Raw genomic sequence first — 25,512 nt, 5'->3', positions numbered from 1 at the left:
GAGGAAAAGAACAGATGGATTATATTTTAAATTGCAATTCATTTTTCAATGTCAGATTTTTAATAGGTGTATGTGAATTATTGTAATTACTCATGGCTGAAGCAGCAATTTGGGTTTATAGTTTGGGGCTATTTCCAATTTAACCTTGAAAAGATTATTTGGCATTAACTTTATATCTTTTAACTTCTCATTTTTTTTCCTGGATAAATAATAGTGATAGCTCTTAGATTAATTTTTATTCTTAATATTTTCTTTTGGTACAGTTGTATCTCCTATTTATCCATCCATCCTATATCTGTGCTGATATCATCTGCTGATATCATTAATGTCTTCATTGGCCTTTGTTGAAGATTACCCAAATTCTTATATCTTACTCTTTACAATATGTACCGATTATCTAATAAAAACAAATCATAGTTTCTTCACTTACCTCTTGGCACATGCAATAATTTGTCCTCTTCATTATCTTCACCACATATTCAACCCAGATACAAGAGTTTTTGTTCACAGAACTATTCAAGATATTTGAGTTAAAATTATCTGTTCTGGCAAATAGTGCCTGGATGAAAGGAAGAAATATAATGTTTTCATTGCTGGGCTTATTAATTGTTTCAAATGTATTTCCTTACTTTATCACACTTGGTGTGACTTACACTGGCTTTGACCTCCTGCATGTATTAGGGACATATGCTTTACATAGTGCCACATGTTCAGATTATGTGGTAGAGCAAAATGCTAGTGAAAGTGTCTAATGACGGTACTCAGGTTTGTGTAAAGCCAGAGGAAAAGAGAAGGGATAGCTTATGGTTTAATACAAAGCTCTTGGAGGCACCAAAGGAGTCCAGAGACTATTTAAGAAATCATTTGTGTGTACTCATGATCTTGCCCATGTAATTGTAACCCCTCTGTACAGTATTTTCACAATAAAAAAAAGAAACCGTTTGTGAATAGCTGAGACAATAGAAAACTTCCCTGAAGATGAAAGCCAACTCTTTCGTACAATTACTTAAAGAAAATAAATAAAATTTAAAAAATTAAACAGGTTTTTAAAAAGTTTTTTTAGTTCACTATCTTCACATAATGATGAAAACATTGCCTAAGAAGCAAATGACATTCACTTCTAATTTAAACCATATATTATGATCTGAGTAGAACGAGCAGAGTTTTCATTGTTGTAAAGATTTTCTTCTATATTCCCCCTCCCCTTTTTTTTTGGTCAGTCATGGGGCTTGAACTCCGGGTCTCAGCTCTGTCCCTCAGCTCTTCAGCTCAAAGTGAGTGCTTTCCCACTTGAGCCACAGCGCCACTTCCCGTTTTCTGGTGGTTTATTGGAGATAAGAGTCTCACAGACTTTCCTGCCCCCACTGGCTTTGAGCCATGGTCTTCAGATCTCAGCCTCTTGAGTAGCTAAGATTACAGGCATGAGCCACTGGCACCCGGCTTTCCTCTATATTTTTTAGTCTGCTCCAAATTCCCTTATTGCACGTGTAAGTGACAATACTTGTATAAAGAATACTGCCATACAAAAATCATTCACAGAAAACATTCTACAACTTAGTCCAGGCAATTGCTAGTTGATATTTGTGTCTGTAGGTTATTGATGTTTCTCTTTACATTGTTATTTACACTTGGTGACTTACTGATTGTTCATCTATACATGTTTGCTTCAACTAGCAACCTTCATTTTTTAAAAAATCGCTTTAAACATTTCATATTTAAAATAAAAATAATTTAATATAGAGCTTGGATAATTGGAAATAAAAACACATAATGAATATTTTGGGGGAAGTCTTCATGTTTTCAGGCATTTTTCTTTCGAATGTCCACTAATTTGGGAATATGACATATAAATACAATCTCAATAGGGTGATGCTTATTTTCCATTGGGATGATGGTGCAGGAATTTGAAGGAAACCTCTACACAGTATAAAATAACTTATGTAATTTTTCTATTTGGGGATATGAAAGCATGTTCTTTTCCTGCAGTATCTGCCCCCTACTAACCATACAAAAGCCTAGTTATATTGATGTTAATCATTTCTCGTGTTTGAAAATGTGATTTCTGGTGGTGGAACCTGAAAAATGGACACTTGAATCCTTTACTGAATGAAACTTGGCAAATACCATGGTCTTGTTTTCTTCTTCCTTAAAATGATAACTATATCTCTCTTTTTTTGAAGATGGTTTAAAAATGAGGAGAGCACGTGCCTGATTAATCATACGTTAATTCCTGCCTCTCTACCCACCTCCATTTCTTAATTTATTACATTACTTTGCAGATAAACATAATAACCATCAAATTTTGTTTTGTTTTGTTGGTCGTGGGGCCTGAACTCTGGGCCTGGGCACTGTCCCTCAGCGCTTCAGCTCAAGGCTCTCTACCACTTGAGCCACAGCGCCACTTCCAGCTTTTTCTGCTTATGTGGGGCTGAGGAATTGAATCCAGGGCTTCATGCATGCAAAACAAGCACTTTACCACTGAGCCACCTTCCCAGCTCCTAAAATAGCTTCTTGAAGGCTGTTTTTCAAAAATTTGCTTGTTGAATGAATTTATGGTAAGAAAAATCTTGAAACAAGTTTATCAGAAAGCAGCTTGAGCATTTTATGTACAGTTGCCCTATATTTTGCATTCCTCTATTCAGCTGTGTTTTTCTAAGCTAAGCTTCTGTCAGACTCACCTGAGTAATTCGTTAGCAATGCATATTTTGTGCCTTATTTAAGAGACCTTGATCACTTACAGCCTGTGTTTTCCCAGGGGATTTGGAGGCATCTCAGCGACTTAGTACTACATTTGAGGATATGATTGGTGGCAAAAATTGAAAACAATATTAAAAAACCCAGTTGTCTTAATCCTATTTTTCACACGAATCCAGATATATTCAGTTAAGTAGTACCGACTGAAACTAGACCAACTCAAACCCTAGAATCAGCCCTTTGTTTTAGGTACTCTGAGGCCAACACTGACCTGTGGTACCTTCAAAGCCAGTCAGTTTGAACATGCTGCATTCAACAATGCAAGGCACACAGAAATCAATTGGCTAAAGATAACGTGGTGATGTCTCAGTTAGAAAGTAGGATTTACTGCAAGGATATCTTTTATCACAGAGTCTCGGTGCATTTGAAATACTATTTGACTTACTGACAATGTTGTCAGACACTTTGTATTCGTATACTGTTTTGTAGAATGGAAACTTCTTTGTAAGCTACTTAAAGATAATAATAATAAATGTTAGACTAAAAAAATTTTCATTCAGCTTTTCAAGTAGAAAAATACTATAGAAACCAAATCCTTAAACATGTAAGAGAGGTGGAAGAACTCAGGAGTTCTCTAAATCTTAGATAGCGAAGACACTTCTCTGCTTTAACATGGGTACCCTTAATATGAAGGTAATCAACTACAGATTTCTTTTCTTTTCTGTTCTTTTTTTTTGCCAGTCCTGAGGCTTGAACTGGGTGCAGTTCCTGAGCTTCTTTGTGCTCAAGCTAGTGCTCTACCTCTTGAGCCACAGTGCCACTTCGGGCTTTTTCTGAGTAGTTTATTGGAGATGAATCTTACAGACTTTTTCTGCCCTCTAACACTTGAACCACAGGTCCACTGCTAGCTTTTGTGTGTGTGTGTGCTTAATTGGAGATAAGAATCTCACAGACTTTCCTGGCCAGGCTGGCTTCAAACTGTGATCCTCAGATCTCAGCCTCCTGAGTATCTAGGGTAACAGGCGTGAGCATGAGCCTGGGTTAAGTTTTTGTTTGTTTGTTTTTGATTTTTGTTCTTCCTGTAGGTAAGTGAAGCTTAATTGTTGATGGTGGCTGCCCTCCCCCTGAGTGTATCTGGAGAGAGCTGCAGTGAGTTAATAAGGTCATGAAAATAATTGGAGCTTTCACTATACGATCAGGTCATCTGAATTCTTTTTTCCAAAACTATGTCTTCTTTACGTGAGATTGCTATACTGCTACCAAGCATGAGAAACTGTTAAGAACTTTAAGATATGATTATATCCACTTTCTTGCCTGAGCCCAAGCATCTGCCAGTCTCATTACTTCTTTCACATGGCCGCCATGTGCTCTGAACATCCAGTTTTCTTTCTTCCAGTTTAGCAACAGTTCACGTCGGGTGTCTGTTTCTCTACTTGCAGTTCTTTAATTATTTTGAACGCTTAGTTTGAGAGATGATATCTGTCTTCTAATCAGAAGTAGTCAAAAACAAATATATTTTTACTCTCATAAACAGTGGTTTATTTTAGTAAGTATATTTGCAAAAACTATCTTGCTATTTCTAGGCAGTTTATGGAATCAGACCAATCTGAGTTCAAATTAGGTTATTTTGTTTTCCTTGAGTGTTAAATTTGGGTAAGTTTTCTTTGCTTCCTAAAATATATTTCATAGTACAAATCTGTATGGTTTTATGGTTTTCTAGAACATTCAGAACAGAACAGGGAAAGAGACTTGACAAAAGCAAACTGATAATTAAAATATGTACATGCTAACATAGGTTTTAACATCTATGCATCAGTTAGGATGTTAGCTTTCCTTTTTCTAAGAAGAATAGAGAAAATTATTTTCTATTATGACATTTAAAAATTGTGAATGAGCACTGGTGGCTCACATCTGTAATTCTGTCTACTTGAAGGCTGAGACCTGGAGGATCAGGATTTAAAGCCAACCTGGGCAGAAAAGTCTTCAAGACTCCATCTCCAATGAACTGGCAAAATGCTAAGCTAGAGAAATGGTCCAAGTGGTAGAGTATCAACTGTGAACAAGAAAGCTGACCAAAAGGATGAATTCTTGAGTTCAAGCCGCCAAACCAACACAAAGCAAAAAACGTTGGATCAAAATGTTGCTAAGACAGAAAATTAAAACAAAGTAGATTATTGCTGAATGCTATAGTTCAAGCCTGTACCTTTTAAACTACTTGAGAGGCAGAGATCAGGGCATCTCTATTCCAGAGAAGCCAAATTTTCCTTGGAGAAACTCCATCACAACCAGTGACGGGGTGCAAGGATTCATACCTCTTATTCTAACTATGCAAACAGGAGGTTCACAGATCAGGCATCCCAGGCAAAAAACAGGACAGTATCTCAGAAGTAACTAACCATAAAACAGCTAGTGCCTAGCAGCAAGTGCATGCCCTGAGTTCAATTCTAAGTACTAGGAAAAAAATGATTATAAAGTCTTCCTAATTAAACATATGTTCAGTTGAACATGTGTTCAATTTGCCTTATAAATCTTTTTGTTATAGTCATACACACAATCTCAGTTAAGTCAGTCTTGGTTTTCTTTGCTTGTGCTTCTTGGTTTTTTGTTTTGTTTTGTATCTTGGGGTCTACCTCCATCCATATCTTGGTAGTAACTATCTGCATGTTTACAAATAATCTTGTATGTTAAGAAATATGTGACTTGCTATACTTTTAAACAAATAATTTTAATATGAGAGCCCAGCACATCACACCAAAAAGAATTCCCTTAGCTCATATATTATACCAACAGGAAGAACTGAGTAAAGATTACTAAACAACATGTCAAATGATCTCCAGTTTTTATTTTATCCATTGTTTCTGAAAGTTCCCTGGCTTTAAGAAGAGAGAGAAGGCTTTTAGTATACTGGGAAGATTGAAAGCCTCTGAATTTTGAGAATGGCTTAACTGCACACGTTATTAGTTCTGTGTTCTTGGGTAAGGACTGAATTTCTTAGAAGTAAATATGTCTTCACAGGATTGTTCATGAAGGAAAATGAGATAATTTATGTGGCTTGTAAACCTCGAAATACTACATGACTTTATTGGTTGCTCCAACTGCTGCTGTTATGTAACCATTTTTCAACTGGAGGTAAATAGTTTTTCCAGTGTTTAAATAGGTAAATGACAGGAAGATGGACGTGAGGGGGATAGGTAGCTAGAGAGAGGAAACAGATTATTACCCAGTGCTGAAAGGGGTGAGAAATAAATTTAGACACAAATTAATATAAATTGCTGTGTGTGACAAAAGATTCTAGATACCATCTGTCCTAACTAATTTTCACCACCACCACCATCTTCCCTCTCCCTGTCCCTGATGTGGCAGGAAAAAAAAAAGCAAATAACCCAGCCTCTTTTTTTTTTTTCTTGTTAAAGACCCTTTTTGATTTAATTTCACATACAAAAAAAAATCCCCAAGTTCTGAAGACATTTGCCACTTCTGGTAGCTTAGGAACGAGGAGGCTCAGAGCTACAGTTCCAAGGTGATTGCTTCTATTTAGATGAACTTAAAATATTTTTTTTTTTAAAAAGGAGTTTGCATCAGAAAATCAAGGGCATACAGTTGTAAGGCTCATTAGATTTTTAAAATTTCTAAACATCATCTTTTTTGAGAGTACCTGGAAAAAAGTTTAGCATACTTATTTACACAAATTAATCCATCCTTTGGATCTTTGCAAGGACAACTTCTAATGAAAAATGTTGCAAATGATATTTTGGTTTACATAAGAAATAGAAATTTACATTCAATTTCAGACCCACAAAGAATAAGTTTCTAGCTCCGAATTGTTTTTTGTTAAACTAAATCTCAGTGTTGGGGACTAAAAATACCCAAAATAATACATTACAAAGAAGTAAAACACTGGAAAAATAAGGATTAAAATTAGACTTAAAATGACAAAAATTTGAATAACAAATAATTTATGCAAAATATGTTACAAAATTTAGGATGCTGAATATTTGAAACAAGTACTGTGTTTGATATTTAATTACATCATAGTTTGCTGCTTCTGACATTTTGCATCCTATTTTTCTTTTAGACTTCGTGTATTTTCAGTAAAAGTTTGTTTTATAATTTTTAATTTCCTTCTTCTTGAATTTACTTTTAAATTTTCTATGATAAAACCTGTATAAAACTAGATTTTAGCAGATATAATATCTTTGGAAGAGAGAAAATTGTTTAACGGTTTTTAATAATACTTTGTTTTTTTGTTGTGTTTGACCATTAAATTGGCATATTCTCAACCTATTTTTGATGTCATGAATATAAAATAGTGACATAAAGCAGTTCTGGTGTAAAAGTAATAGAAACTTAAAGCTTTACCTTAAAAAGTAATTAAAAATGGAATGTGTGATTACCATAGATAACCTAATAGTATAGTCAGATAGTAACTCTTAGGAAAACATCAAAGCCAAGATGATTTTTTTCAGCCTCTAAAAAGTCACATTGGAATTAACAATACAATCACAGAATCAATAGATGATCTGGGTTGGTCTCCAATGACTCTCATTTATTTCTCAGATAATTTTTAGATGAACCCATGATGAGGAGCAGCATAAACTATTTGGAACATGGTGAGGATGTTGTCAGTCTACTTGAGTGATAATGTTCTGCTTCCACTCTGGCTCACAGCTATATTGAATGAGCTATAGATGCCCAGAGTTCTCCCTTAGGAGAGAATTGGTGTCACATACAATGAGAGAACTTGCATATTTTTTCCTTTGAGATGTTCCCCAAATATAGTCTCACAGTTCTAAATGGAAAGTTGTCTTAAAAACGGGGCACATTTTGCACTCGCTGATGGTTATTTTTAGGTAAACCACTTTGGGTTAATTAGGAGAAAAATTGGTACTGTACAATTATTATGCTCTGTCCTCCCACCTTGGTCTGAAAATAATGAGATGTAAAAAAAAAAAAAGTTTTCTCTTGTCACTGCTAGATTCATCTTTTAAGTGTATCAAAGTCTGTTGCTGTGGTTACGGCCTTTGTTTCCACTGATGTTTTGTCCATACTCCCCCTGCCCCCACCTTAACAATGCTTACTTAAAAAGAAAGAAACAATGAGTCATTGGTTCGGAAATGTTTTGTTAAAATATCCCTTTTTATCATTACATTTCACTGCTTAGAAACTAGGCTGTAATTCAAGGCAACAGTTAAGTCTGAGAACTGTTAAAAAAATTCTTTGATTTCTCTCTTCATTTATAAGAAAAAAACCAACCTGTCTATGCAATTGAAGAACCTCTTACAAATCTGAACAATTAAATCCCTTTTGGTTAATGTATTATTTCTGGAACAAGTAGATAAATTTTCTATGCAATAAGCATGATAAAAATCGTGCATGTTTGGCACAGCACAGAATTTGAGAATCAAGGATTCAGGGCACAAATGCAGTAACAAAACAATCCCTACAAAACGGAGTAACTCTGAATAACACAAGAAATAAAATTTTGTTAATTTAAAATTTTAGAAACTGAAAGGTGTAAGGTTTGTAAAGTGAAATGTAATTAAATTATGTTACTGTACATACCAGTTGTTTCTAGAATTGAAACTTTACCATATGAAAAATACATTAGCTCTGTACAGTTTTTACATGTAGGCAAGATGAGTTTTGAAAAAAATGGTTCTTTTCCTTTTTTTTTTTTCAGGGTCATACTTGTTTAAGTCAAAAAATACTGCACAACTTAGCTAATTACAAAGTGTAGACTTGAAACAATTCATGTCTTCTTTATTTCATGAATCAATCTTGGGTTTTTGTTTATTTGGACAGGGGACTGTGGTTTGTTTTTTTTTTTGAGTCACAATAAACAAATCTTCCTCATTTTGTCCTTGAGGTTACAAAGTTTGGTAGCAACCCCTGGCTACCAATTAGCTCAGTTAAGCCAGTTGCTGTTTATGGTCACTGATTCGGCCAGCTGTTGTGATTGTGCTCAGGTCCAGCTCAGTCTCTAGGTGTGTTTCCATCGTATCTTCCTGTGCATTCGTTTCAAAGGACTTATGAGAGAGAAGTTCATGATGTACCCCACAGTAACTTATTGTGGGCTGGTCGTATGCCAGAAAGGTTGACACATTCATTGATAAAGGTATCTGGGAAAAAAAATGACATGAGAAAAGTCAGTTATAAAAAGACAGACAACTCTGAAGGAAAGACTTGGAAACTGTGGGGTCTGACTTGACTAACTTCTATCTGTTGTCCCTATGCTACCGGGATGATATCCCTCATAGGTAGTTCAGTGCTACAGGGTTTTGTTGTTGTTGTTTGTTTTTGTTTTTGTGCTGGTATGGGGACTTGAACTCAGGACCTTGCGCTGTGTCTTGGCTTTTTTCACTCAAGACCAGTGCATTACCATTTGAGGCATAGATCCAGTTCCTGCTTTTGCTGATTAATTTGGAGTCTCAGCCAGGCTGGCTGGCTTCCAACTGGGATTCTTAGAGCTCAGCCTCTTGAGTAGCTAAAGATTATAGGCTTCTGGTGTGATATAGGCTCAATCTGGCAGATTTAAAGCCTAACTGAAGCCATTCAATTCCTACCTAAGCCTTTCAGATAAATCATAGTAGAAGTATTAAAAAATGTTAAAACTTCATTCATTGAAAAATGTAGGAAATTGCCTTTCTCAACTAGAGTAAAATTGTGCTTTTGAACTAAAAAAATATTATTTGGCAACCTATACCATCATAAATATAATAAAAGAACTTTTTTTCAAACTTGGGCTTGCATGAAAATCACCTTTCTGTTCTTCAACCACCTGTCCCATCCTCTTGTCCTTAAAGTTTCTGCTTCAGAATGTCTGGGGTAGGGAATTTGTATATCTTGTGAGTTCTCATTGGATGCTACTGCTATTAATCCTCACATCTCGCTTTGAGAACTGTTTCAGAAGAACATTGTCTAGTCATGTCAATCTGGTGATTGTTATCCATAACCTGTTAATATTTTACCATGAAAATTCCTCAAGACATGAATGTCAGTGGTTTGGCCTATGTATCCAAGATTGAGAGTATAGAGGACTCCTGAAGGTGGATGGTTTCTATGAACGCCCACATAGCATACAAGGATGATTCTACTTTGAAGGAACTGGTGATACAGGAGAGGAAAGGACTTCCTTGGGAATGAAAGAAGCAAGATTTAAAGATGTGAAGAACAAAGCTAGCACGACCTTTGGGAACAGAAAGGAGATGTTCATATTAGAGACAACAAGTGGTCTTAGATGAAATCAGATGTCAGAGCCTAGAAATAATTTCCTTTTTTTTGTGTGTGTGTCATCCTGGGGCTTGAACTTACTGCTTGGGCTCTGTCTTTGAGTTTTTTGTGCACGAGGCTAGTATTCTACCACTTGAGCCATAGCTCTACTTCTGACATTTTTGGTAATTAATTAGAAATAAGAGTCTCACAGACTTTCCTGCCTGGGCTGGCTTTGAACTATGGTTCTCAGATCTCAGCTTCCTGAGTAGTTAGGATTATAGGCATGAGCTACCAGTGCCGGGATACCATATTTTTTTCTTAATGAGATAAAAAAAATATTCAAGAGAAGGTAGATCTCAGGAGCTTTTAGGTCTAATTTTGGTTAAAAATCTGCTAGATAGGGTTTTAAGGTCTTCCAAAGTTTCAAGTGCTGCAGTTCAATTTTCACCTTGATATACAGAGAATGTGGATGTTTCATCTGGCTGGGGTGTTTGAAGGTGAGGTTTGTGGGAGATGATGAATGTTAAACAAGAGAGTTGGAAGGTCTCCAGCGTGGAAACCTTGTTTATAGAGAGATCAGATGACACATATATACATGCAGACAGAGAAACAGACAAACACACACACACATACAACACACATACCCCTCACATTCATCTCCAGAATCCTGAACCAAAATGGACTGATGCAGTATCCTAATGACAAATTCATGTTGCTATAATTCCTTGAATGAAAATTATTATCATTCTTGTTGATTGAGAAGAATGAAATCTCTCTATTTACACCCTCACACACATATAAGTACATGAAAATAAGTCTCTTTTTGCTTTCTGATCTCAGCTGAGATCAAATCAAGGAAAATAGAATGTCTTAGGTCTTATTCTTTTATTAATTGATTCTTTAGCTTTTTATTCCTTTCCTTTCTATGACCACACCCTTCTCTGCCTCTTTTTCCATTGCTGCCTTTTTATAGACATTTATTTCTCCTTCAGTAAAAATTGGTTAAGAAGATCGTTTCTTGTTTTCTCCTTCAGTTAAAAAGTTAACTTCTAACAAAATTTGGTGGCTCAAACCTTTAATCCTCGCTACTTGAGAGGTGGGGGTTAAATCCAGCCTAGGCAAAAATTTCATAAGAATCCACATCAATGAATGACTGGGTATAGTTGTGCATGCCTCTCAACACAGCTACTCAGTGAAGCACTTATAGGAGAATTATGGTTCAAGACAGCTTGGGCACAAAGCAAGACACTATCTAAAATTAACAAGCATAAAAAATATCTGGTGGAGTTGTTTGAGTGGTTGAGTGCCTACCTAGCTAGCAATTTTTAGACTCTCAGTTCAAACCCCACCTAGTATTGCCAATCTTCCCCCCTCAAAAAATTTTTGAATTTATTCTATGGAGATTATTTGTTTACAAAATGAATATTTCAACATATCAAATATGTAGGACTTAGTCTTTGGATGCAGAAGTGTAATCCAGCTCATCAAATGGAATTGCTGACTAATCCTTCCTATTTATGTGCATTTAAAACACAGGGAGAATTAAGTTAGCTGATATATGCACAAAATATATCATATGCTTTAAAAAATGGCCAAGACCATTTAAAGATCATGAAGAAACGCTTAACAGTAGAATAGCATTCTCCCATTTGAAATAAATAGGAGTTCTTTAAGATAAATAAGAGACAGATGACAGAACTCAGACAACTAAAGCATGCTATTATGTAAAAGTAACTGTGCAGCATGAATTATATTGAAGTTGTGGGAGTGAAAAAAAATAGAGCAGTTACTGGGTACATGAATTTTATAGTAGCTTCTGGGAAAGCCGTGCTTTGTAATATGTTATGGGTCATATGTCTATCTATGGAATTTTCTACACTTGTTTTAATTTGCCATAGAAACATAGCTCACATAAGTGGAGTCAGTCTCGTTTGACTTGCAATCAACTCTACTGTGAATAGTGTGTGATTTCTGTGGACAAAATTTATGAAAAAGAATATTACCTAACTCACCTATTCCATGCATGTTTGTACACATTTGCTTACAAATTTCCACTTGATGTAATAGGGACTGTGGGATTCCCGAGTGCAAGTCCTAATTGGAACAGTATCAACTATGTAGTTAGCACTTTTTGTCTGTTGTAAATGCCTTTAGGAGTTTCTTCTTATTTTGATATGTCTTATTTTGAACCACTTAACCCATGATTCTACAGTGCCAATGTCAAGGTATTTTTTTCATATTTAATACTTCTGAAAGTGGGATCATTGTTCTAAGGAGTGCAGATGCTTTCCTGCAAATGATAGAGTGTGCTTACAGTTGGTGACATCTTAGTCTGAAGAAAATGACATATATAGTTAAGCAAGGAACATTTAACAGCTAACCATATGTTTTGATAGATATTTTTTCATTAACTTATTTTGAAAATAGAATAGAATATGCACTTACAGTATGCACACATATTTACAAACATATAGAGATCTGTATGTACATAATTCATTCATATATACCCATATGTACAGTCTAATGGTCAATTAGTTACAATTTCAAAGTCAGTTAAATTGAGCATGATAAACTCATTTTAGTGATTCATTGATTTTGGAAACTATTATGTATTTGTATTGTTTGGACAAGATAAATGTAAACATACATACCTATAGATAGACACATAATATGGTACGTATATGCATATTTTTCTTAACATATTTTTTCTAATTGAATTCTGGTAAATCTTTAATTATGAAAATTTTGTGCTGAGAATTTTGTTAGAATGGTAAAATATTTTTACATAAAATATTGGTTAAATTTAAGTAATTTTTTCCTAATCTCTTAATTGAATTTATTTTTAACATATGCATGACATGTTTGTTTATTAGTGACCAATAAAGTGGATAAAATTTGTAAATTACTATGATGCTAGACCATATGTATAGTCTAAATGTTAGTGAATGGATCAAGTGGTTTAGGCAAGCAGGTATAAAGTCAGTGACTTTCTTTTAAAGTATATGTTGTTCCTACCGTTTTCAGTAAATAAAAGCTCCCCAAATATTTACTTTAAATATGATTGTTATATTAAAATTAATAATATGGGCATAAATTTGACTCAGATTTAAAAGATTTGGTTTAGTGTTTATTGAGATGGCACTTTTAGTAGAAGACTGTTGCTTAGCAAATACCAATACTATGTAATACAAATTCTAGCATGAATGCAGATACTGGGTATGATTTAAAGCCTTGCATTATATTTCTTATAACTCTTTACACAAATACAATGAATCTTAACTAGAATAAAATATACCATACTATATATAATATAATATATATAATAACATGTATAACATATTCATTTTCTGAATTGGTTTGGGGAGGATTTTTTTGCATCTAATTATGTTAACTGTTTTTGGAGCAAGTCTTCCTCACAAAAGTATTGTATATTTTATTTCTGTGACTTTTCTTCCTCTATATCAACATTACAATGTGTGTGGAGCACTTTCTTAAGGCAGAGTACTACATATTGACATCGAAAAATTAAAAAAAGTTCCATTGTATAGTATGTCGCATACTCCTCAAGCGATATTATACCACGTGCTAGCCCTTAAGAAGCGGGATATAGTTTTTTTACCAGAAAGGGAGCTTATCTATTCTTTTCACATTGTAGTCAGCTGTTTGGGAACAGTACATATGACAATTTGTGATAGCTCTGTTATTAAAAAAAAAGACTCGGAATAGAAGGACAGTTATTCATATTATAAATAAGCTGCCTAAAATATTTGAATATTAAGCTGCATATGTGATTCTTCACATCAGGTGTAACACTTGATATTGAGGCTTGCGATACTACTGTGAGTTCAGCAATCTTTTTTTTAATTATTATTATGTTGGAAGAAAATATCCTTGGGCCACCAGTGACTGATGGCTGAGTGGGGATGCTGAGGATACCAGCTGGTATTAAACAAACACTGTGTGGCTCAGATGCTGGTCCATGTAAATCCCAGCTGTCACCAAGTGCAGCAAATGCAGCATCCACAATGCTTCCATCAAGTGTCAAGTGACCTTTGTCTTTGTTTTTCCTTCTTGCTTTTGCAGATTAACATGCTCCTCCTCCCTCCCTCTCCTTCTCTCCCCTCTCCCTTCTTTCTTCTCCCTCTCCCTTCTTCCCTTTCTACTCTAACTTCTCCCATTGTCATCCTTGATGCTTCACTTTCTTCATTTTTAGCTGATTCTGTTAATATACACCTGCCACAGACTGTCCTGTCCTGTTTCTGTCCTGTTCTACTATTTACTGTTCCAGTTTGGAATAGTAATCAGTTGGTTAGTAGAGAAAATAAACCGTAGACTTTGCTACCTAGAATGGTTCAACGAAGGTAGTAGAAGATTTAAATTTAATAAGGCCACTGCTTCCCTAGACCTTTTGCTAGAATATCCATAGAATTCTTCTTTTAAAGAAACCTTAGTTGGAAATGGTGCTGTAGTTCATGTGGTAGAGTGTTTGTCTTGAGCTGAAGAGCTGAGGGACAGCACCCAGGCTCAAGCCCCACACTGACAAAAAATAAAAAATAAAAAAAGAATCCTTAGTTATCTATTCTTCCTCTCTGACAGAGAATAGTTTCTTTCATTTACATGAAAAATTCTTATTAAATTATTTGAAGTTTTCTTTCATTTCTTAGGCCACATTATTTTCTAGGTGAGATAGTGATTATTTTTGGTGGTATTGGTGTTTGAATTGAGGCCCTTGCTAGGCTTTACTGCTTAAGTCATGCCCCCCCAATCCTTGTAGTTATTTTTTTCCAGACAAGGTTTTGTTGGGGTCTAGACTTGAGCCATGATTCTCCCTGTCCCTTTCATGTAGCTGGGATGACAGTCTTGTGATTCCAGATTTTTTTTTTTCCTTGAAGGCCTCTTTCTAGTTTTTGTCCAGGCAGACCTTGAAACTTAGTCATGCTGATCTCAGCCTCCTGAGTCATTGGGACTAACAAGTATGTACCACACACCTGGTGGAGGTAATTATTCTTAAGGTATATTTTAAAGGAGATTCAGGTGTATGAAAACTTACTTCCAGAAAGGCTTTTCATATAGAATCTGAGCTGAGGAGTCACGGTATATGCTATCCTAATGATGAAAAATAGTAGCTGACAAATTAGAAAAATTTTCCTTAGGGAAAGTTTCAGTTCTGTGAAACCAGGACTGTCTTGACATTAGTGACATTTGTCTTGGCAATAATTTTCTAGTAATGAACTCAAAATCAGTGGTATGTGCCTAAAATTATAGATATATAAAAATTACTTATCAATGATCATCTTTCCCATGTTCATGTATTTAAGCTTTTGATTATAAAGGAAAATATTTAAAAATGTTTCCAACTTGTGATCAATACCAATCCTTTTAACTTTATATTCATTGTATGCTTGCACAAATATCTGTGTGCATAGATGAGAATGCACATGTATTTCACATTTTCTAACCAGCTGGTTAGAAGTTACTTAAGCATCTCTTCTGTGGTAGGAAGAATTATTTTAAGAAGAACATACTCTGAAAAACAGAAAATGACAGTATATTTTGGGCGAGAATAATAAAATGCCTGTCTTTCCCTCTCTAAAGCAAAAAGATAGTTTGGTGTTATTTCAGAGTATATTTTTGAGTATATTTTAGAAAATATAAATTCTTCTACTAATAATAAGCATAATATACATATTTCACAAGGGAGATCTTTCACTTTTATAAGTCCAAATGTTCCCTATACAATATTCCATATCCCTAAGTTGTGAAAAGGATGATATTCTAGGATTTTTGCATTTTATTATCTGCAAATAGTGGAAAACAAAAACAAAAAACCAGACTTGCTTCATGAAGGAGTGCTTTTTCTGAGGTACAGCCCCATTACTCTCAAGACATATTTTATCTCCATTTTTTGTTTTAATTCAGAGGGATATAATCTTTGTCTTTTCATCTATTAGAGGTAATGTGTTTTCAATAGAGTTGATTTCTACTTTTAGAATACAAAATAAGAAAGTGACATTACAATATTTTTCCAGTTGACGAAAAACACTCTTTTATTTGTCCCTAACCTTGTCTGAAATGGTGCTTTTCATGGCCTCTGACTCCTAATGTCTCTTCATCCCAGGGGTCCAATCTCGTTCTAGGAGCATGTACTAGATTAGACAGCTTTGCCAATCCACTGTGACATGTCCTTGTGTCTTGTTCCCAAAGTCCCACAACTTGTCACTTATTTTCTGGACATCAACAACTTGTTCCTGCTTGTTCTATCTCTGCTGTTACTATTGTGGCTTAAAGGGTTATTACCCGGGTTCACCTTAGTGATTGAAGAATAGTCTTCTTAATCTGTAGCAATGCAAAGGTACTAGGCATTTAAAAGTTCACTTCCAGGGAAAAATGAACCATAGTTGTATTTAACCAGATATAAGTGATACATATATAATAGAAAATGGTTTCTTTGTCCTACCCTGTTTTTTTTTAGGGGGCGGGGGAGAAGGAAGGCCATGCCTGAAGCAATATTAGTTTTTGTTGTTGGAAAGATATGGAATTTGAAATACACTTTTTTTCTGAGAAAATTAATTTCTTTGCATACTATATTTTAAAAAATATAATTTTATTATTATTTTTTGTTGATGTGGTACCGAGCAATTGAACCCAGGGCCTCATGACTACTAGGCAAGCACTCTACCACTAAGCCACTTTCTTAGCCCCTACCTACTGTACTTTATATATACACTTGTATGTATAATGTATCATGACATTATTGTGAAGTTCTTAACTTCAATTTTTTAATTACTTGAAAACACAGTAGGTGATTGCTTTATTTCCTTTTGCTGCCTCTACTTTTTATTTCATTTGCATTCTAATATTCTTCACCAGCCTAAGGTTTTGCTGGGGTAGGTGCAACTGATGTATGTTTAAGGATTAGTTAGTCACATTTGCTTTAGTTGTACTAAACATGAGTTTCGCATGTAGGATATTAATTTTTTTATGATAAAAATGAAAGCTCCAGCCAGGTAGCTTTAGTTACTGAGGAGGCTGAGATCTGAGGAGCCTAGTTCAAAGCCAGCTCAGGCAACAAAGTCCATGAAACTTTATCTCCAGTAAAACTACTAAAAATGGGTAGGAAGTGGTGCTGTGGCTCAAGTGGTAGAGTGCTAGGCTTTAGCAAAAGAAGCTCAAGGATAGCGCTCAGGCCTTGAGTTCAAGCCCCAGACTGGCACCAAAAATCCCCCCCAAACTCCTTTTTAGGCATTATTTGAATAATATTGAGACTCCTGATTAAAGCAGCTTTCTTACTGACTAACTTCCCAGCTTGAAAATTTAACTACTAATCTACTACTACTGGTAAGGGTCCAGGCCATGGACGCAATGTAAGTACTGTCTAAGGAGAAATACCACAAGTGGTGCTCACACCACAGCTCAGGTCTCAGGCTCCGTGTCAATGGCCGTCCTATCTTAGTTCACTTTCACTAGGATTTCTGCAGTAGCGTCTTTTTTCTCGCCCCACCTCCCCAGCAGCTGTTGGCATTTGTTTAGCTTTTGGTTGATACCTGTCTGGACATACCTCTCACACATCCTCCTCCTTACTATCACTGGCATTGACTGAGTGCGACCATGCTACGTCCTGACTTGAGTCACCTGTCTTGAGCCTTCTATGACTTTCTGCTCTGAGGTACGTAAAATGATCCCCATTTTGCAGCTGAGAAAACTACGACTCAGTTTAAAAAATTTAGTCTACACTCATTCTGAAGTTACAGAAGCGATTGCCTGACTTCTTAAGCATTTCATTTTACTGCCTATTTTCACACTGGTCTTGGAGCCGAGAGAAGTGAACATAATGTAATGTGACTGATACTGCTTATATACCTATTCCAATATTTGGGTCCTATGCCACAGTTTTTTTAGTCGGTCGTGGGACTTGAACTCTGGGCCTAGGCACTATCCTTCAGCCCTTCAGCTCAAGGCAAGCACTCTACCATTTGAGCCACAGTGTCACTTCCAGTTTTTTAGGAGATAAAGAGTCTCACCAACTTTCCTTGCCCAGGCTGGCTTTGAACAGTGATCCTCAGATCTCAGCCTCTTTTGTAGCTAGGATTACAGGTGTGAGCCAGTGGCACCTGGTTTGCACGATAATTTTATATTGCTGCTTTGTGCAGTGAGTCCTCAGGGAAGAAATATAATTTAGCAGGGTTCATGATGTGAATAGATGGTGAAAGCTTAAAAACTGGATGGTTGTCTTATTAATAAATTACCACTGAGAAATACAAGACATAAAGAGAAATGTACAATCTGGAGAATACTTGAGATTGAGACAAAAACCTTAATTACACTCACATACACACACACAAATGAGATTGTTCAGGGGACACTTAGGGGCAATTTGGAGAAAATATGTTGATTGGGAAGTTGGTAGACATTTCCCACTCAGATTAACTTTTATATTTAAAAAATAATTTTAAAGAAAATGCATAGAAAGGTATAAAACTTGCAACTATGGTTTGATTTTGTTTGTTTCATATAAAAGCAAGCTTGTCTAAATTTCTTTCTGCATGTGAAACATCTCTAGATAGTTGCTAGAGGACAAAGCAGGACTGTGGAAGTGGAAAGCAAACAGAAATAAGGTACAATTTCTACTCTCTGGCAAAATCATAGGCCAGTTAAGGAGACGTTCTAATAATGCATGAAAGTAAAGGGAAGGTAGGTAGAATCAAGGTGTAGTATACTCTGTATAGGATATGTTCATATATGTATAGATATGTATGCATATATACATGTGTGTTCCTCTGACTGATTCTTACTATATCATGTATCCTCTGTGGCTTCAAAATGAAATAGTAATCTCTTTTTAATTTGGAAGTAATGTCGCTAAGAACTGATTCAGTATTCATTTTTATAGATTCTCCCACAGAAAATATATTTTCATTTGAAACTGACATATTTTCTTGGTGAGTCTTCTCTCTTCTGGAAAATTTTAGCATTTTAATAGTTAATTGGGGTAAGTACAGCAGACTGCTCAATCATTAATTTCAGTTGTCTTGGGTCTACTAGCAAGTTGTATTAAAAACATATTTAAGAAGTAGTCAAGTAATAGCTTGAATTTCTGAAGCTATCTATAAAAATTTGAAAAGCTTGGATTTGAAATTCTTTAAAATATTTTATAATTCTTAGATGCAATTCAGGCCTTAGGACTCACATTTTTTTGAAAGAGCTATGTTACCAACTAAAGTGGTAATTGCTACTCTGAGATTACAAGTATAGGATAATAAAGCATGAACTCAATGCCAATTGGAAAATATTTCAAGTGTGTGTAATTTTAGAATAATGTCAAAGAAAACAAAGTACAGGAGTGCAATAATTCTTCTAGTACCGTTTGTGTGAAGGGTACATTATAGTTCACTCCTGCAGAGTGAAATCATAAAGTGAGAAAAGTAAATTAAGAGTTCTATTTGAAAGGTCTTAGTTTTCTTTGTAACAAATTATATTTAGAGTTAAAAAATAGTCCCAGATTTTAGTAGCTCTCCGTGTGTCTTTGCAAATTTGTATCTAAGTAGTGCCCTCACTTCCTCTAAGTAATCCAGAGTCTTATAAAATGAGATCTCTTCATCTTTGCAACAACAACAAAAAATCAATTTAAATATTTTAATGATGTGACTGCTTTGTGCCTTAGAAAACATGGTGTCTCTATTTCAATTTTGCCACAATCATAAATAGGAATTAGCCATATGCATTGTTTTCTTAAAATTTTATGACAGGGTCTATAAAGATGAAATAAGAATACTTATTCATCAGCCACTTCATTCATTTCTTCAGTGAAGTTTTGCAGACTGTCTTCCCTGGGCCCAATGTGCTAACTACTGGGGGATGCTCCAAGCCCTTGTACTCATTGTGTCTGCCTGGAGTACAGACATTTTGATGCATGTCTAGTAAATGGAAGGCAGAAAACTGGATACAGGAATAGAGTTCCTCCTTTCTCCTATAGGCATCTTTCCATGTCTCAGTCATTCACTCACCGATTTTCACACTCTTTCTTTGAATCATTGCAAATGTTTTCTCAGATCTGTTTTTATAGTGTTTGTGTGTGTTTCTCAGATCTGTTTTTATAGTGTTTGTGTATGTGTATGTATATGTGTATATATATATATATATATACATATGTCTTCTGCCATCTTTATCACTACATATGTTTAATCTTATATTAGACCATAACCTTCTTGGGTAAAAGATCTATTGCTGTTTTTCTATGCTTTAAACTGTTGCACATTATTTCTTTTTTTTATATCCATTTTTCACATTATTTCTTAACTGTAGTTAAAAAATAATTGAATAAATGAAGGAAGGGTGTTAATTTAGACCGTGGAGAAACTAAAAACTTCTAAGATGACTCAACTTTACAGAAACATTATGATAGAGATACTATGTGAAAGTCTAATTACATTATAATCCAGGGAAACCTGAGTATATTTGAGGTGGAAGTCACAGTGATGAAAGATCTACACTAGTAAGGAGACACAGTAAACTGTATTATGTGTGTTTGAGGGCCTTTATTTTTTCCTATTTATTTATTTATTGTCAGTTATAGGGCACGAACTCTGAGCCTGGGCCCTGTCCCTCAGCTGTTCAGCTCAAGGCTAACACTCTACCACTTGAACTCTACTTCCAGCTTTTTATTTATTTATTTTTTAATATGTTTTTATTGTGAAAATACTATGAGTACATTTCTTTTTTTTTTTTTTTTCTTTTTGGTTGGTCGTGGGGCTTGAACTGTGGGCCTGGGCGCTGTCCCTCAGCTGTTCAGCTCAAGGCTAGCGCTCTACCACTTGAGCTCCACTTCCAGCTTTTTATTTCTTTTTTTAAAAAATGTTTCTATTGTGAAAATACTGTACAGAGGGGTTACAGTTGCACGAGCAGGGTAATGAGTACATTTCTTATCAAGCATTGTTGCCTCCTCCTTTGTTTTTCCCCTACCGTCCCTTCCCTCCCACCTCCACAACTACACTCCTCCCCCCCAAACCACCACCTAAATTGTAAAGTTCGTTCTTCAACCTAGTGTCTCATTGTTACAGTGGGTCAACCTTTATCCCTATTTAAACATTTTGTTTTTTACCTTCCCCTCCCTAAATTATACCGACATCAAATACAGTGAAAACAGGGGTTATACAGTGGGGAGGACATACAAAGCAACAAAAAAATCATGCGGTACCTTATAAATACGTTAGAAACAATAGCAAACAAGAAAAAAACACTTGTGTCCCTATCTTGGGGTTTATTTTGCTTAACTTCATCTTAATTAAGTGAAGTAAATCAAGCTCAAAGAAACATAGGTCCCATAGTTTCCTTTATTTGCAATAACTAGTGTATGTCTGGGACAAGTAGAAAAGATGAAAAAGTATGTACATATGACCAGCTTTTTCTTATGTGGTGCTGAGGAATCAAACCCAGGGCCTCATGTATGCAAGGCAAGCGCTCTACTACCGAGATACCCCCTAGACCTCCTTCTTTATTTTTATTTTAATCGTGTTAAAGCTTCTTTCAGTATGAACTATTTAAAAATTATTTGAATATATTTATTATGGAAAGTGGTTCTTCCCCTTTAGCAGCAGCATATTTATTAAAAATGAAAACCTATATAATGATCACAATTTATGTTTGTAATAGTTGACTATCTTAGAATGTTTTAATTTCTCAGATTTTATTTATAGAATGTATCAGTTATATGTTAAAGTATATAAAACTTTTAAAATGAAGGCTAATTACAAAATAATCATAATTTAGTCATTTTCTTCTGTAAATTTCAGAATGCTATGTCTACGTTTTACTCACCAGGACTTTCTACATCTACATTTATCAATCTCTTCAGTGTTTCCTGGAACTGCTCATGATCTCCAGGAGTTTGACGCACCTGCCAAATTAGCTCTCCCAGTAATGGACTCTGCCCTGGACCCGTCAGTGTTAACCTCTGTTTTATTTTTGTAGTGCCAGGGAAAAGTGGTGTTTTTCTCTTACTGAAGCAAAGCAAAATGCCCCAAACTGTGCTCATTTACATGCAAATTTTTCTGCACAGCCCGGTGCCTGCTAAATTGGCACTGTTGCCAGGTAAAGTGATGAGGCCCAAATTGAGACGATGGCCCCCAAACTCTGCTTATCTTGGTGCTGTGTTTCTAAACTGGTGTCTTCACACTGCTGTGCAATGAGGTGCAGTGTGAAAACATTCTTTTCCATTTTCCCCCTTCATGCAAGATGTAGATACATTCATCTCCTCAAGAGTTTTATAATAATGATGCAGCAGTTGATGCTTTTAAGCTTCAGTTTGTATATGTCCATAAGAATGACAATAATCAGTTATATCAGAAACTACAAAACCAACAGCCAGTGGTGCTGGTTTGGAAATAAGTGGGAGAAATTTCTGCATGCTAATGGCTGATAGGGCATTTTTGGTCTCATAGAGAGGCTCTGTATGCTGTTTCCCTGATTGATGGCATTTATATTTGATAGTCTGTCATGACTTTTGATACCCCATTAACTTTCCAACTGGCTCTATCCTTCCTTTTTTTTTTTTAGCTTATGGTAGCCTGAGAAATCTTCATAAAATAAACTCCAAATTTCTGACAAATCCTATCGAGAGAGCTTGTTCTGTTTGGCAGGGCTTTGACATCCTAATTTCCGTGAGCAGTTCTTAGTCTTGTCTAGGCTTTAGAAAGCAGGACTTCAGGAGTACTGAAGAATTACCGATTACTTCTAGTAGCTAGTAGTAGTAGCTAGAAGCTAGCTACTAGTTAAACAGCCAGCATCAATTAAATAGAATAATAATGTCTGAGATCCTACAAACACTGTAATATAACACCAGTGGTCCCACATGCTCAGAAGGCTGAAGCAGGAATAAAGCTTGAGCTTAGAAATTGGGAGCTAGCCTAGGCAAGAAATGTGGAAGACTTGGTCTCAAACACCTAACAGGCTGTCAAATGATATAATTACTTAGTGAAGAGCATAGAGTTTCTCAACTTTATTATTAAATTGATAGATTTTTAATAAAATTATTTCTCCACCACTAAATGAGATGACAATCTACATAGGTCACTCTGCATTAAAATCCTGCTATTATTTTAGAAGAAGTGACAATTCCTTCAAGAAAACCCCTATGACAAATTTGATTCTGTGAAGATGAGCTCCTACTGTGAATTTCTTCTGGATTGTGCATATAAATATGCACATATAAATATATGTGCATATAAACATGAAAGAATGCTATTTACTCACGCATCCACACAAACTTTCATTTATATCTATATCCATTGATCTATTATTTGCTACCTTAGGGACTCCGAATGAAGAAAACCAATTCACTAGTTTCACAAACCAGCAGTTGTAAGATACCATTTTCCTAGGTAGGCATTAGTATGTATTGGATGCAATGAGAGTAAAGGGAAAAAAAATCTTCCATTGCACTGAAATTTTATATACCATTTATGTGCTCAACATTTTGGTGTTATTTATATATTGCTGCTGTAATACTGATGTTAACATTATTTCTCTAGACTATAAATTCAATAGAGAAAGAACATAGACCTCTCAGGTCTTGTTTAGGCTTTCATATTAATAATGTTCTGAAAATTCTTTCAGAAAGATTGGCAAGAGACAAGACTGTTTCTTGTAGTTTATATTTATATTGATATTTGTAATGAGTATCATGTAAGATAAGCTAATATGTAGTCAATTTATTACATCAAGTAGTATTATTCCAAGCAGATACGAACTTTTTTTTTTTTTAAATGTCAGCAATAGTTTTATTATTATGGAGTCAAATACTTCTGGACATTCGCGGCACAGAATTGTGATGAACATTTGAGGATAATTCAGGACAATAGGCATGAGGGAAGATCACCTACCATACCTGGTATGTGAAAGCAAAACTAAATAAACATCGGCTTCTAAATTGTATGCACAGATATTGGTTATGAGAGTGTATACCATTTGACCAAAGGTTATGTTAGAAGTGGGGAGCTCTTTTCAATGTTTTACTTACAATGCCTTTATTTTTTTACACTTTATAGTCTTTGCAAACTGTCATTTTCTTGGGTTCACTTTACCTTGCTTCATACCATGTAGTATGCCTTAGTTTCTTAGAAATGATGAATGTGCTAAACGTTTTTAATCAGTATTATGAAATCAGCCATATATAGGGCAGACAATCATCTTTCAACTATGTTTTGATCAAAACTAATTTACAAAATGAATATTGTAATGAAAAAATGTGTTATTTTTCTTAATGGTCCATCTTCTTTCATTAGCACAGTGTAATCATTTGGTTTCAGCTCAAAGTTCAAAGTAGATATTAAATGTAATCTAAAAGCTTTTGCTAAATTTGAACAGAAAAACTAGTATCTTCAATATCACCGATGGATCTTACACAGGGAATTTTTTTTGCTAATTTTGATGTGAGTTGACATTCAATGATCCAAATGGCACAAGCACAAGATATTATGAGAGTTACATAGAATTTGTAACTGTATAAAATTTTCCTTATTGTTAGATTCTGTAATTTATACTAATTAAAACCTGAAGATATAAGATCATTGATGAAGAAAACTTATCTATCCATTTATCTTTTTTAATTCTAGGATTAAACATATGGCCTCACACTTGCTAGGCAAGCACTTTACTACTTGAATCATCTTTCCAGCCCTGAACCTTAATTATTCTCTCCATATGTGTGTGTGTGTATATATATACATTTATTTATTTATTTTTTGGTCCATTGTGGGGCCTGAACTCTGGGCCTGGGCGCTGTCCTTCAGCTCTTCAGCTCAAGGCTAGCGCTCTACCACTTGAGCCATAGCACCATTTCCAGCTTTTTCTGCGTATGTGGTGCTGTGGAATTGAAACCAAGGCCTCATGCACACAAGGCAAGCACTCTACCACTGAGCCACCTTCCCAGCCCCTCCTTATATTTTTATATACTTTAATTACTTGTATTTTAATAAGTGTTATTATAGTTTCCATAAGTAAAATAAAATACTTAGAAGTATATAATGGCAACCATCCCAAATGAATTACAAGAAGAGCATATGCATTTTGTATGGGATATTTGATTTGTTCTCTTTCCTTTTCTGCTATTATTTTTTGTTTATTTTTTAGATGGTCTTCTTGTATAGCCCAGGATGATCTCGAACATATGGGCCTCCTGCCTTAGTCTCCCAAGTCTTATGATTATTCAATATGTATGCATATATAATTCACACACATTTTCAGTACTGGGTATTAAACTAATGCTCAGGGACTAATGATCTGCCACTGAGCTATGTCTTATAGTATTATATTTTAATGATTTCTTATTTTTTCTTAAGGGACATAACATTTAGACACATACAAATAAAGAAATGGGCAGAATGACCAGACCATTGTCTAATAAGTTCACAAAGTTCTTACTGCTGACCTATCACTATAAAGTATCAAAATACTTTTTATCTTCTTTTATAGGAGAATTGTAAAATATAAATTAATAATGTGTAAATTGTGCTGGGCGCTGGTGGCTCAGGTCTGTAACCCTAGCTACTCAAGAAGCTGAGATCTGAGGATTGTGGTTCAAAGTTAGCCTGGGCAGGAAAGTCATGAAAC

At 35.1% G+C, this 25,512-nt stretch overlaps 2 protein-coding genes across 2 annotated transcripts in view; one reads left to right on the top strand and one right to left on the bottom strand.

The window, feature by feature from the left end:
- Window positions 1-25,512, top strand: part of Ctnna3 (catenin alpha 3) — a 1,268,549-nt gene that overhangs the window by 374,895 nt on the left and 868,142 nt on the right. The window lies entirely within an intron of this gene.
- Lrrtm3 (leucine rich repeat transmembrane neuronal 3) overlaps window positions 7,722-25,512 on the bottom strand; it is a 155,358-nt gene continuing 137,567 nt past the window's right edge. The window contains exon 3 of the mRNA XM_042696521.1: window positions 7,722-8,813. Coding sequence (XP_042552455.1) covers window positions 8,604-8,813 — 210 coding nt within the window. The 3' untranslated portion in view covers window positions 7,722-8,603. The remainder of the gene's footprint in view (window positions 8,814-25,512) is intronic.

Source organism: Dipodomys spectabilis, unplaced genomic scaffold, assembly GCF_019054845.1.
Source record: "Dipodomys spectabilis isolate Male_0828 unplaced genomic scaffold, ASM1905484v1 ptg000207l, whole genome shotgun sequence".
Classification (NCBI taxonomy): Eukaryota; Metazoa; Chordata; class Mammalia; order Rodentia; family Heteromyidae; genus Dipodomys; species Dipodomys spectabilis.
Note: the sequence above shows the minus strand (reverse complement) of the source record. Positions and strands in the feature narration are given on the sequence as shown.